General features: G+C 46.7%; 1 protein-coding gene across 2 annotated transcripts in view; it reads left to right on the top strand.

Moving 5' to 3' along the window:
- The window catches only part of NUP214 (nucleoporin 214), a 385,271-nt gene that overhangs the window by 90,094 nt on the left and 282,170 nt on the right, over positions 1 to 13,007 (top strand). For both annotated transcript variants that reach the window (XM_085613954.1, XM_085613953.1), the window contains exon 14: positions 7,150 to 7,247. In XM_085613954.1, coding sequence (XP_085470080.1) covers positions 7,150 to 7,247 — 98 coding nt within the window. The remainder of the gene's footprint in view (positions 1 to 7,149; positions 7,248 to 13,007) is intronic.

Genomic DNA, 13,007 nt, shown 5'->3' with positions numbered 1-13,007 from the left:
TCCTTTGTAAACCATGCATGCTGTCCTACCTATTCTACTCTCAAATAAACTTAAAGGGCCTAGCTGAACAGAAAAAAATGTATACGGTAAGGGTGTATATGCTTCTGCTCATCCATTTCAATCTGATTGCGAGTTCTTCTCTTGGAATCCGAGGCCTAGTCTGAGGTTACTGGTCAATAACTAGAGCAGTTAGTGTTTAAAACTGGTGCTCTGGGGCTAGAACACTGTTGCATTCAGGCCTTATAAGTTGGTCTCCCTTTTAGCTCTTGACTTTTTCATGGTAGCGGGTGCATGAAGTAAAGTTTACCCCAAGATATAGTGTAGGGTAATAAAGTCAGAATCAGTGTGACACAACCAGTGATAATTTCAATTTCCGAACATTTCTTTAATTAAAGTTATGGACTTTACTTACAGCACTCTCTTCGCAGAGTTGGATATCAGAGACCAGAGTGCCTATAAAGGTCTGGGTTAGAGACCAACCCCCAAACACTAATGTAGCCTTCTTAGTGCTGCTACTAGAAAATAAATTAACATTTAACTCTGTGGCCTGTGTTATCCTTCACAAATACTGGCTTAGTATAATTCGAGGTGGATTCAGGAGAAAGTTCGAAGGCTTCAACTAACAGTTTTGAGGTTTCGGTATCCAGTGATTGTGCACAAAGCAATTTACTATTCAGGGGAGGAGCAGTATTCATTATGGTCTGAAGGCTAGGCCTGATGATCAGCACAATTAGAATTTCTTGAGGTCCCTGAAACACAGGAGGGTGTTCACCACTCATGTCCTAGTTAGGCAACTTCCAGCCCCTCATGAGGCTAGGTCAAGATAGCTCGGTTACGGAATGGAATTGCTTCAGACGGGAAGCAAATTCTACAGGAAGGGGAGGGTTTCGCTCTGACGGGAGAACTGTGATTACACCAAACGATCTGTTGCTCTGCCTCCCCCAAGCCTACGGCCACAACTGGTTTCAAGAAGGGGGGGCAAAAGCTTTGTATTGGCCCACCAACATTCCACTTTCCAGGCACACGTAAAATCTCACGCATGCCTATCATGCATGTACCAGATATCATAAAAGCCACAGTCCCCCATCCCGCATCAGTTCATGAAACTTTGCATGAGGGCGGGGTTATGAGCAGGTCACCTACTCCATCACAGGGGCACAGGTAAAAAGGCTTGTAGCTCAGATTTTGCTGCCACCTGAAGAAATAGAATATCACCCCATCCTAATGGAACTCTATTGCACCGCCCCCCCCCCACTTGCCGGCCCACATCATCTTCAAACCTAGCTTTTCATTTACAAAGCCCTCATGACCACCGCCTCTGCTTATCTTGCAGACCAGCTCACCGTCCTTGGTGGTTCTCGGAACCCCTGCAACCAGGATACCATCAGATCGCAGACTAAGAAGTGTAAAAGAGAAACAACAAGACCGCAGGCCTTTTCCAGCTATGCTAGCAGGATCTGGAACAGTCATGACTTTCCCAACGCTGCCTCAGTTTAGGGAAGAGTTGAAGACTCACCTCTTTAAAGAACACTACATCACAAAGCGTTAACAACCCGGCCTCCTCTCCTATTACTTGTTGTTTGCATGCCTCTCTTTGACCCTGTACAGCACTCTGGTGCCTTTTGACTAGCTTTGCAGTGTAGAAATACCATTTGCATACATACTATCACTGCATGTAGCATGGTTAGAGAGATTCACCATCATAAAGAGGGGCGCATTGACTTCAGAATCCAACTATGATGTCTGTTAGTTGAGAAAATGGAGACCCTAAATGGGGTTTACTGACTGACCAAGAGCTGCACAAAAAACAAACATGCAGCGGAGAGGGATACAGCTTTAAAAAGCCATGTAGAGAACATTCATCCCATCCGTAGCGGTTGAATGCTTGCATTCATCCCATCCGTATTGGTTGAATGCTTGCATTCATCCCATCCGTAGCGGTTGAATGCTTGACTGCATCCCATCCGTATCGGTTGAATGCTTGCATGCATCTCAGCCGGAGTGTTGGTGAAATCTTCATATCAGTCTGAGTATTGTTGGAATGTTTGCATCCATTGCAGATGGAGTATTAATGAAGTACTCTAAATCAAGGGTAACTTCACTTGCATAGTTGCAAGCTGATGCTAGCCCCAGCTGAGGCTGTCCTGCTGCGTCCTCTTCTACCTAGTGGCCTTTCTTTTTCCTTGGGGTCCTGGGACAGACAGTGGTTACTGCACGTGTTACCCCGAAACCAGTCCCAGGAGGCTTGTTTCCGGTCCAGGGAAGGCTTGGCTTCGCAGTTCGGGCTGAACTGTTCCCATGAGGCACAGGGTCAAGACTGATTCGCATATAGCTGAGTCTGAACTGAGGTTGCAAAGTGAGCTAAAGAACGTTGATGGATTCAAACCAGATCTGTGACGGGGGGTGAGTGTCTGAAAAGTTTCAGCGCTCCCTCCATCATTTCTTTGTTTGAATTATCAAGTGTACCTATTGTGGTTTTACCCCAGTGTTCAACACTCCACCCAATCCTAGTGCAGCCCAATTCAGTAGAAGGTTACTACTAAGTATTTTATTCTCTCAAGGTAGCAATCAAAGCTGACTCCTTGTGAGGAAATACATGTTGTTGGAAACTCTAATTCAGTTCACCATAGTAAGTAACCCTCAATAACATGTCCAGTTTTACTTTACTTTAGAAAATGAGGACGACATGTATCAGGCAAGTAAGTAGTTTAGTTGAAAAGAAGCTATGCACCAAGAAAACTCTGGTCCCGCCTAGCAGAAAGCCTCTAGTAATAACCTAGAGACCCATTGTCTGGTCATCGTGTCCTGTTATGGATATAGACCATAGTTGCCTGGAGTCCAGGGACCCGTTAAGAACCCAGAAAGTAGTGGGAATAACAACCACAACCTGCTTCTAGGGCAGGAACGCGCTCGATGGCTCCCGTGGCCAAACTAGGCATTCCCAGGATAAGGCCTCTTGCATCTTAAGACCCTGTAGCCACACAGAAGGTCAACCAGCTGACCCATGAAGTCCACTTCTTTGTCTTGGGTTTACAAGCGGGAGAACTTCCAGTCCTTCAGAGCTCCTCACAGGTCACAGACAGCTGTCCAGTCCTCTTCAGATCTTCCCCAGGTCCAAATGATGTTCTAAGGAGGTTGCCACCTTTATGGTTGGCAGTAGTTAGTGGGTGGGGTGACTCCTCGGCCATCCCTAACCAATGGAGTAAAAGTTCCCACGGATGTACTTTTTCTGCAGTTCCTGTTTGCCCTACCGCAAACAGTCCCACAGTGCCCTTCACTTCAAAATCTAAGATGGGGAAAACCTTTTTACCCTTGTACAGAACCTGTGCGCCTACCCAGATGTGTGGCCAGGAAAATGAGCAGTCCCCTCCTCTGTGGTCGCTCAAACCTTTCTGGGGGTAGCTTTCCTCCCACAGAGTTTGGTGCCAGGCTGAGTAGGGGGACAATATCTGGGCTTTCAAAGTGTCACCTAACATTTATTTGTGTCAGGACAGGACCCTTTGAAATTAACTTTCTGGCCCCACCCGGTCTTCTGCCAGGGGAAGAAAACACCTCCCCTCTTCCAGGCTACTGTCTCTGCTCTAGACGCACTTTTCACACCAAATTCAGGCTAAGCACCAGCTGGGCAGTTGATGGAGAGCTGATGCAAATTAGCATCCTGCAGCTTCAGGCAGGGTAAAGGTAACTTTCTAACAGTTACATTTCCCATATATTTTATTCAAATCTGACTTAACTATTAGATTGGATTTTTGTTAAATATAAAATTAAGGCTTCGAATGGAGTCTGTAGCTGGTGCAGGTCAACAATTATAGAATAAAGTGTATAATCTATACTTTGGCTTTTCCTGTGTGTCAGCTACAGCCTGATCTGTGATTGTGTTGTTTTGGGCCTAGTCACTGGGGGAACATGCCATTTCTAATGTCACATATATTCTCTCTTGAATGTTATGCTCTTTGCCTTGTGGGCGGAAAGTTGCGCTTAGAGGTGAGTTATTCAGTATCTAAATTCGGGTTTTCTTAACTGTCAAGCGTGACTGCTGTTATGCTACACAGGGTAGGCCTGAAGACATGTTTTCACTGCAAATGTAGTGGATGGCACAATAGGTGCTCCAGTCCATAAGTGGTATTTAACTTTCTATGCCACGGTGTACTTCTGCACCTTATACTATGGCCCTATAGGAAAGTTAAATGGGCCAGTCTGGTTTTAAGCTAATCTCAACATGTTTTGAGGTTCATCCCATTCATTGGGGACTAGAGCGTAGTGTTAAAGTTCTACTATTACTATTGTTAGCGTTCAGGATTACCAGCTAGTGAGTCCCCCAAAAAATGAAAAATGACGATGCCTATTAAAGCGACCCACCCACTAGATCATTCTCTCCATGTTGTCGGAGTTGGTACATTGCCGATTGTTCTTTAATTCTAGGCACTGATCGGGCACAGGTGCAGTTCACTAGGTCTCTGCTCACTGGAAACAGTTCAGTTCAGAAGCAGTTCGCAGTTTAGTTCAAGAGCTTGTGCCTGAATAAATGAATTGTCTAGGCAGCACTCACGGTTCCCGCCCAAGGACGCAGTTTGTGCATCTGATTTAGTCTCTTTGAGGTCCCATTACCTGCTCACACTGTTCGTTATCCAGCACTGGCGGTTGCTTCCTGGGCCAGCATGGTCAACTGCATCACCTCCAGCCAAGGACCACATTGGCGATTTCACTTTGAACTGGAGCTGGGGTGAGAGCAGCCCGACATGACTGCTGGGCGGGCATCCCTCTAAGCAGATACATCCTCAAGGCTAAGACTCAACCGGTGCTGTTGCACTGGTGTGGCCTCCGGGCTGGGCTAAAGGATATGGTGGTTCTTAGAACTAATCCAAAGTTCCTCCCTAAAGTGGGTGGAATCCTCATTCCACCTTAATCAACAATTGAACTCAGTCTTTTTCTCTCAGTCAGGCTCAGTAGCAGAAAGAGCTCTTGATACATTAGACGTTAAACGCACCATAATGTACTACATTGACAGAACTAAACCTTTAAGTAAAACTGAACACCTGTTTGTAGCCGTTGCTAAACTTCATACAGATCACCTAATCTGTAAAGATGGCGTAGTTGGTTGGATTGTAAAATGCAGCCCACCCAGCTACCATAAAGCTAAAAGAACGCGGCCTTTGCCTCCCTAGGGATGCTCTACTCTTAAAAAAGTATGCAGCAGTGTCCTTTTCAAGTAACATTTGCATAGCTGACATTTGTAAAGCAGCTACATGGTCAACCCTGCACATCTTTACAAAGCACTATTGTGTGGCTATTCTAGTCCGTTAGAAAGCAAATGTTGCCCAAATAGTTTTATAACTTTATTTAAGACATCTAAATCATCCACTGACTAACCACCTCTTTAGGGGAGTACTGCTTTACAGTCTATGCAGATCATGTTATCTACTGCCACTCATGCTATGATCTGAAAATGTTACTTATCCTGTAACCATCTGTTCTTAGCGTGTAGTGCTAAAGATTCACTTTAACCCACCTATTTCCCTGGAAGTCGACGTTTCCTGCAGATGTATTTTTTCCTACTTATTTATTCCTCACACATACAATTGGCATGGTCACCATTTTATCGTCACTCGCCGCTCCATAATTATGCTCACCCATTGTGTAAAAACAATCTTTAAATGGTAACGATGCTCATGTTAATTTCCAACTAAGGGAGGGGTCAAAAGGCATCCAGTGCCTTGACAGACTTCAAACAGAAACAACTTGCAATGTCCAAGCCAAACTTTAGATGGCAGGAGTATGCAGAGCATGTGAATCAACAGTACTACATGCTACGAACAGACCCTTACATGGTAAGTAACATTTTTCATTTATTTGGACTTGTGTTGAGACATGTAAATATACCAGTGTATATGCATAATCAGTACCTGGCATTGCAGAAACCGTGAACATCAAACCAGTGGCAGGGGCTGGTCTCTCCGGGGTTTTAATGTGACACTGAATTCCCCACCAATCCTTTTTTTGAACACATGGAGGCACATTTGGAAAACACTGATAAAGTACCACAGCTTTACTCTATACACTTGAGGTAAGCATAGGAGACTTTCTAACAGTGGCGGCGCCAACAGCCCAGAAGATGCGTAGGACCTTCCGTAAGAAAGGAGTAGGTAGTGTATAGCCCGCCAGATATTTATTAAAGATTATATAAATAGTACATGAAGGGAGTCAGAAGGTATTGTGTACATTATCTGTACCTAGCGCTCATAGGTGAATGAGCCCCTTTGATTGCAGAGTCTAATTCTGAGGTACTACTTTATTATTCTGACTGAAGTCCACGCAGACATGTTATTCTCTTTTGTAGATAGTGCTGCAGTATGTGCCCCAAATCAGTTTGTCTCGTTCTTGCAATAAATTCAGGAATAAATTGCATGCTTCCTCAGTGTGATCACCACACAGGTCAGGTTTTCTGGGTTCTGAGCGCATCCAAGATGTAAAATTGATTTCTTGTTGAAGGTCCCTTCATGACTGTTGGAGCGCTACCCTTTTGCATGATGTACTCATTCTAGTGCTGTTGTCTTTCCTATAAAGAGAAAGTGTTGGAATTCATAAAAGACAGCCTGGATGTGAATCTTTTGTAGAGTTCCGTAGAAGGGCTGAAGATTATGGGCAGCTCTCTGTTCTTAGTAAACGTCCTTGCACACAATGAAGTAGAGCAGGTAGAAAAGGGAAAATTTAACTTTCTTGGATTCTTCTAACAGGAAATAAGGGAACCAGCATGAAGGTCCTAAAAGAATTGTAAGTGCTGGAGAGCTGTTTCAGAAATGCAAATTTTTCATGTAGCTGTTGGGGAGCAGTATATGTCAAACATGGAATGTCCAGGAATCCACCTTTGAAACTGGAATAAATGAAAGTCTCTGTACCTCCACCACCACACCCCAACACACACTTTGAGTACATGCAGTTCAATAATGTGACACCTCTGATGCTGTAATCTGCAATCATCATTTTTACATATTTATATTCTGAGAAAGAAGGGGGTCTTCAAACAACCTTGTGTCTTGCCACACTGACGTAATGTGAAAATAAATATTTCCTCAGCACATGCCGGTCCCTAAATAAAATTTGCTGGTTCATTGACTTGTGACTAAATAGCATTTTATCTTGTCTACACAGCGGTGCGTCTGACTTCTAGCGCCTCTGTACCTTCCACCCAGCAAAAGGCAGCGAGAGTCCACCCACTGTCTGCAGCGCTGAAGTCTGGCCCTGTTCAGGTAATTCACAGGCCATTCATTTATCGGCTGTTTGTTAGTGTTAACCTTATAGCCGTTCAAGTGCTTTGGGACACTGTAAAATGTCCAATAACAGAAGCAGTAGGATGAAAAAAAACATTGACAGAAAACTGAGAGCACTGGCACCACATGATCGAAGGTGCAAGTGCAATGTCCGTATCTAGGAGCAAAGAAAGGATGGGTGGAAATGTTTGAATTCATCTGGGCCACGTGCAATGTCCGTATCTAGGATCAAGTAAGGCTGGGTGGAAATGTTTGAATTCATCTGGGCCACGTGCAATGTCCGTATCTACGAGCAAAGAAAGGATGGGTGGAAATGTTTGAATTCATCTGGGCCACGTGCAATGTCCGTATCTACGAGCAAAGAAAGGATGGGTGGAAATGTTTGAATTCATCTGGGCCACGTGCAATGTCCGTATCTAGGATCAAGAAAGGCTGGGTGGAAATGTTTGAATTCATCTGGGCCACGTGCAATGTCCGTATCTACGAGCAAAGAAAGGATGGGTGGAAATGTTTGAATTCATCTGGGCCACGTGCAATGTCCGTATCTACGAGCAAAGAAAGGATGGGTGGAAATGTTTGAATTCATCTGGGCCACGTGCAATGTCCGTATCAAGGAGCAAGAAAGGCTGGGTGGAAATGTTTGAATTCATCTGAGCTACGTGCAATGTCCGTATCTAGGAGCAAAGAAAGGATGGGTGGAAATGTTTGAATTCATCTGGGCCACGTGCAATGTCCGTATCTAGGAGCAAAGAAAGGATGGGTGGAAATGTTTGAATTCATCTGGGCCACGTGCAATGTCCGTATCTAGGATCAAGAAAGGCTGGGTGGAAATGTTTGAATTCATCTGGGCCACGTGCAATGTCCGTATCTACGAGCAAAGAAAGGATGGGTGGAAATGTTTGCATTCATCTGGGCCACGTGCAATGTCCGTATCTAGGAGCAAAGAAAGGATGGGTGGAAATGTTTGAATTCATCTGGGCCACGTGCAATGTCCGTATCTAGGAGCAAAGAAAGGATGGGTGGAAATGTTTGAATTCATCTGGGCCACGTGCAATGTCCGTATCTAGGAGCAAGAAAGGCTGGGTGGAAATGTTTGAGTTCACCGGGCCATTGGTAATTCCTTTGGGTGCGCATCACTTTTTAGATTGTATTGCCATTACTGGAACGTTCCAACAATATGCATAGACGTTTTGCTCTGCTTCCAAAAAACAATGCAGCACGAGCTGCACGGCTGTATTTCCCTTGGATCTGGATTGTGTAGCTAGGGAGGTATCCTGGCAGTTCCCAGTCACCTAAATCCAAGTCTGCCTAGCAACATGCAGCAGCACCAAAAGTGCTCCTGCGTGACTTTGCTAAATCTACTTAAGGAGCTTCGCCGCATCGCCTTCATTAGTGAGCAAGACTTGCTCACTCACGTTATTAAACCTTCAGCGTTCACGTTTCGGGTGGTTGAGGAGGTGCTTGTCGGACTATCGAATTGCACTGAAATGAACATTAAACAGTGTATGTGTGATAACAGTACTAAATGTGCACTTGAATAAGTGAAATGCAATGGTGGATGCACAAGCAGGAAAAATGACCTCACTGATTCAGGCCTCCAGTGCTGTTGAAGCATGGGCCCTTTGATGACTATCACACTACAATATATACCTGTGGTCCAGGTTGAGTACCACTCTGAGGACTATTTTTCCAGTTTTTCCTAATTCTACCATTTGTACCAGTGAATTAGCATGTCAAGACCATAGGCTTCAAAGCCTCTGCTGCCTGTTATATACGACCCCAGCATCCCCTAGACTGGGAGATGCCACCCCCTGCCCTTAGGTCCATTTGGCACAAGGACAGGTGGGAAAGTTAGATAGCCAGGAGACGCCTTGCACTGCCAGGCTAGACACACCTCTTGGGTGGACAGCCTGAAGTGAACACCAAATAAAGAATTGCACCATCTTGTGTGCTGTGGAATTTGAATTCTGAAACAAAGTGATTCCCACTCTCCACAGGAAGTGGTCTTCTAGGAGTGTTGTGACCCCAGGGATAAGTAGCCCATTTGTTACTACCCCTCACTCTCATCAATGCCCATAAATTGAATATTTAGGTGGCCTCCTGATACTAGGAAATAGTAGAAAGTGGGTTTCTGTTGCAGTAGCCCCCCCCACACACATTTTGCCTGACTACTGATGCACTTTCACTAGATGTGCCCTGGGTCCCTGCCAATCAGGTTCCCATGGCCTATGTTCTTTACCCAAAACTAACCCAAGTAGCATCTCTGGCCACAGGTCAGCCCCTGGTAAATGGTACCACAGTTACCCAGGGCACTGTGACCAGGGAAGACCTCTAAGGGCTGCAGCACTTATTGTGCCACCCTGAGAGGCCCTGTACCTTAACCCACAAACACTGCCACTGCAGGCTGCCTGTTTTGGTGCTGAACAAAGGGAAGAGTCGACATGGCACACATCCCTGTGTGCCATGCCTACAACCCACTACCCTGGCATAGATCACTCACCCCTCTAGTTTGGTGCTCAGTGGTGAGGTTACAGGTGCATGAGCCCTGTACCCCTACAGTGTCGAAGTCCATTCTTAGACGTAAGTGCAGTGCTGCCTTTAAGAGTATATGGTGCTGGGGGCTTGTCATTACGAACTCCACAGCACCATAATGGCTATACTGAAAACTGAGAAGTTTGGTATCAAACTTCTCAGCACATTCAACCCACACTCATGCCAGTGTGGGATTTAATGGAAAAATGCACTCAGAGGGCATCTTAGAGCTGCCCCCTGAAAAACGACCAGCCTCTGGTTGGTTCCCTGACTGGTACACACCAGCTTGCCACCACAAGACATGTTTCTGGACCCCCTAGGGTGGGAGCCTTCGCTCCCTGAGCCCAGAAACAAAGCCTTTCCTGGGTGGAGGTGTTCACACATACCCCAGGCGAGGAAGAGCCATCTGTGGCAGGGGAGCTTCAAAGGCCTGGCAGCCTTTGTAATGCGACCCCCAGCCTCTCCTGCTATCCGGCGCAGGCCCCCTTCCTGTCTCCCCTCGTTTTCAGCGGGAAGACGGGCGGGAAAAACTAGCCAGCCCAGAAGGAGTGCCCACCTTTGCCAACTCCACCCCTCAGGTGGGGGAGGTGAGTTGAACCCCACTCTTCAGTTCGGGCTGGACTGTTCCCATGAGGCACAGGGTCAAGACTGATTTGCATATGGCTGGGTTCAAACTGGAATGGCATGGTGAGCAGAAAACTATGGATTTAGGCCCAGATCTCTGTACTGGGGTGAATGTATGACATTGTTCTGCATTCTGTCCATCAACTGTTGTTTTTGCATCTTGCAGATGGCAGGCACTCCCCAATCAGGATTAGGGATTGTGCTCACTCGCCCACATGGGGTGAGCACACCAAGGGTGTAGTCACCCTAAGGTCAGTAGCCCATTGGCTACATGAGCTTGAGACCCCTAAAACGCCCCCTAAATACAGTATTTAGGTGAAGCCCTGAACCAAGAAAGCAGATTCCCGTAACCTAAGAAGAAAAAAGACGAAAGTAGACGCCCAGCAGAAGAGACTGCAGAGAACAACTGACCCGGCCCCAGCCCTACCGGGCCATCTGCAGTTTCCAGAGATACTGCGCCAAAAATCGTCTTGTCCTGCAGCTAGCGACCTCCAGAACCCCTGGGAGGACTGACTGCCTTCAACAAAGATCAGAGGAAACACCAAAGAAAGACTCGGAGCCTGCTGAGGAAAATGAAACCCGGCGCCTGGAACCACCACTGCACCCGTCGCCTCCAGCCCGAGTTCAAGTGGCCCACCGGTCCCAGGGAGGTCCCCCAGCACTCCAGAGTCCAAGTCCACCGTGGGTTGACCCCTCCAGGACTCCCAGACATCGCCTGCAGCCTCTGTACGGAGACCCCCCACCAACTGCGAGTGGTCTGGTAAGGTGAAATCCGACCTCAAAAGACGCCCTCCATCCAGCCGCCCTGCACCCTGTAGAAATGAACCTGAGGTGCACCCACGTCCCCGAGCCCTCCAACTTACCTGCCCAGCTGTTGGTTCCTCCTGGAAGTCTTCCTGGACCAAGCCTGCGGCTGAAAACCAAAACCGAAAATCCCCATTGAAAACAACAGGGCACCTGACGCCCAACCAGCACCCTGCACCCAGCCGCCCCTGCACCACTGTTGGTGCACTTTTTGTGCTAAGCAGGATCCCCTTTTGCCCTGAGCCTAACACCTGAAGATTTGCTCCCACAACCTTGTTGCCTGCTTGTCAGCAGCCACCAACCGGAGGCCCCCTATCCCTCATTGGATAACATTGAGCCTCTGCACCCGGCCGCCCTAGTGCCGCTGAGGGTGTAACAAGAGTGCATACTTGACCCTGGGGGACCCCTGAGTCTACCCCCAGAACCTCAACTCCCACTACCAAATACTACCTCAAAACCGATAACACTATTTTCCTCTGTAGGATAACATTGACTGGTTTTCTTGGAAAAGTTTGGAGTTTGAAAACCTAAAGAAATTCTTTAAAGTTGTTCTGTTTAACAAAACCGATTTTGCTCACCTGTTTACAGGAAATGTCCCAGAGTAGTATCCAGGTGTACTACACTGTGAAATTAAAGTAATCTAAAAAGTAACTTGCATGGTATTTTACTGAAAAGCCCATTCAAGTCTATGTACTGTATTTACAAAGTATTGCATTTCTCTGCAACCATACTGTAAGTCAAAACAAGGTGCATATACAATTACAATTCAAACTGTTTGCAAACTGCATTACTACTGTAAAGTATTTATTGTTTACCTGTGCCAGGCTTGCTTGGTTCTAGAAAATAAAATAACTAAAAGAATATTTTCATACAAAAGCAATTGGTCTGAAGTTTAGTCTTTGAGTGTGTGAATTCATTTGCTGACCGAGTGTGTACAACAAATGCCTAACACTGTCCCCTGATACTGCCTTACTGCTCGAACACACAACCACAAATGGAGAGTGAGGTGCTATCTAACATTGCCTCTGCCTACCTTTGGGATTCCACTGGACTCTGTGCACACCATACCTCACTTTGGTATAGTATATACAGAGCCAGCTTCCTACAGAAATCATATTAGATTACTGGAAACCGAGGAAGAAAAAGTACCGAAGAGAGCGAAAACTGAAGACCTGCAACTAAAGATTAGTGCAAAACCCTTCCATTGCTTGCACTTCGACCATCGCTGGCACCGACTTCACAAAGAGCTAGACATCCTCTCCAAAACCCTTTAGGACTGCCCAATACCTCAACCACCGGAAAAGATCTCCCTTGGAGCAGAGGAGCAGCTCCCCTGCATCTGCAGGCACCCAAAAGCCTCCCACCATGTTGCCATTGGGCCCACGAAGAAGCGGCGCTACAGGAGAAGATCTTTGTGCTCCAGAAGGTCAGCTCCATCTCCTTGGCAAGTTTGGAGGCGCCAGGACCCCTAAGAGCCACCCAGCACCAATACCCTGTGTACCGGAGCAGTTGCAACAGCCAAGGCTTGGTGGTGGTCCAATCCAGACTCCCAACAGCACAAAGACAGACCTACCGGCAAGGGACGTCAGGATTCACAAAGCCAACAGAGAGAGTGGCCCTGCTGCCCTGTTTGTCCCTCTTCACCAGGTCACTGATGCAGAGAGTGAGCCTCTGACCACTGGAACACGACAACATAAAGCACCACTGCACCAGAGACCCCTGCCCGAGTCCAAGTGAACCAACGGTGCCAACGGGGTCTAGAGACCCTCTAGAGCTGTG

This window comes from Triturus cristatus, chromosome 1_2, assembly GCF_964204655.1.
Source record: "Triturus cristatus chromosome 1_2, aTriCri1.1, whole genome shotgun sequence".
Taxonomy (NCBI): Eukaryota; Metazoa; Chordata; class Amphibia; order Caudata; family Salamandridae; genus Triturus; species Triturus cristatus.
Note: the sequence above shows the minus strand (reverse complement) of the source record. Positions and strands in the feature narration are given on the sequence as shown.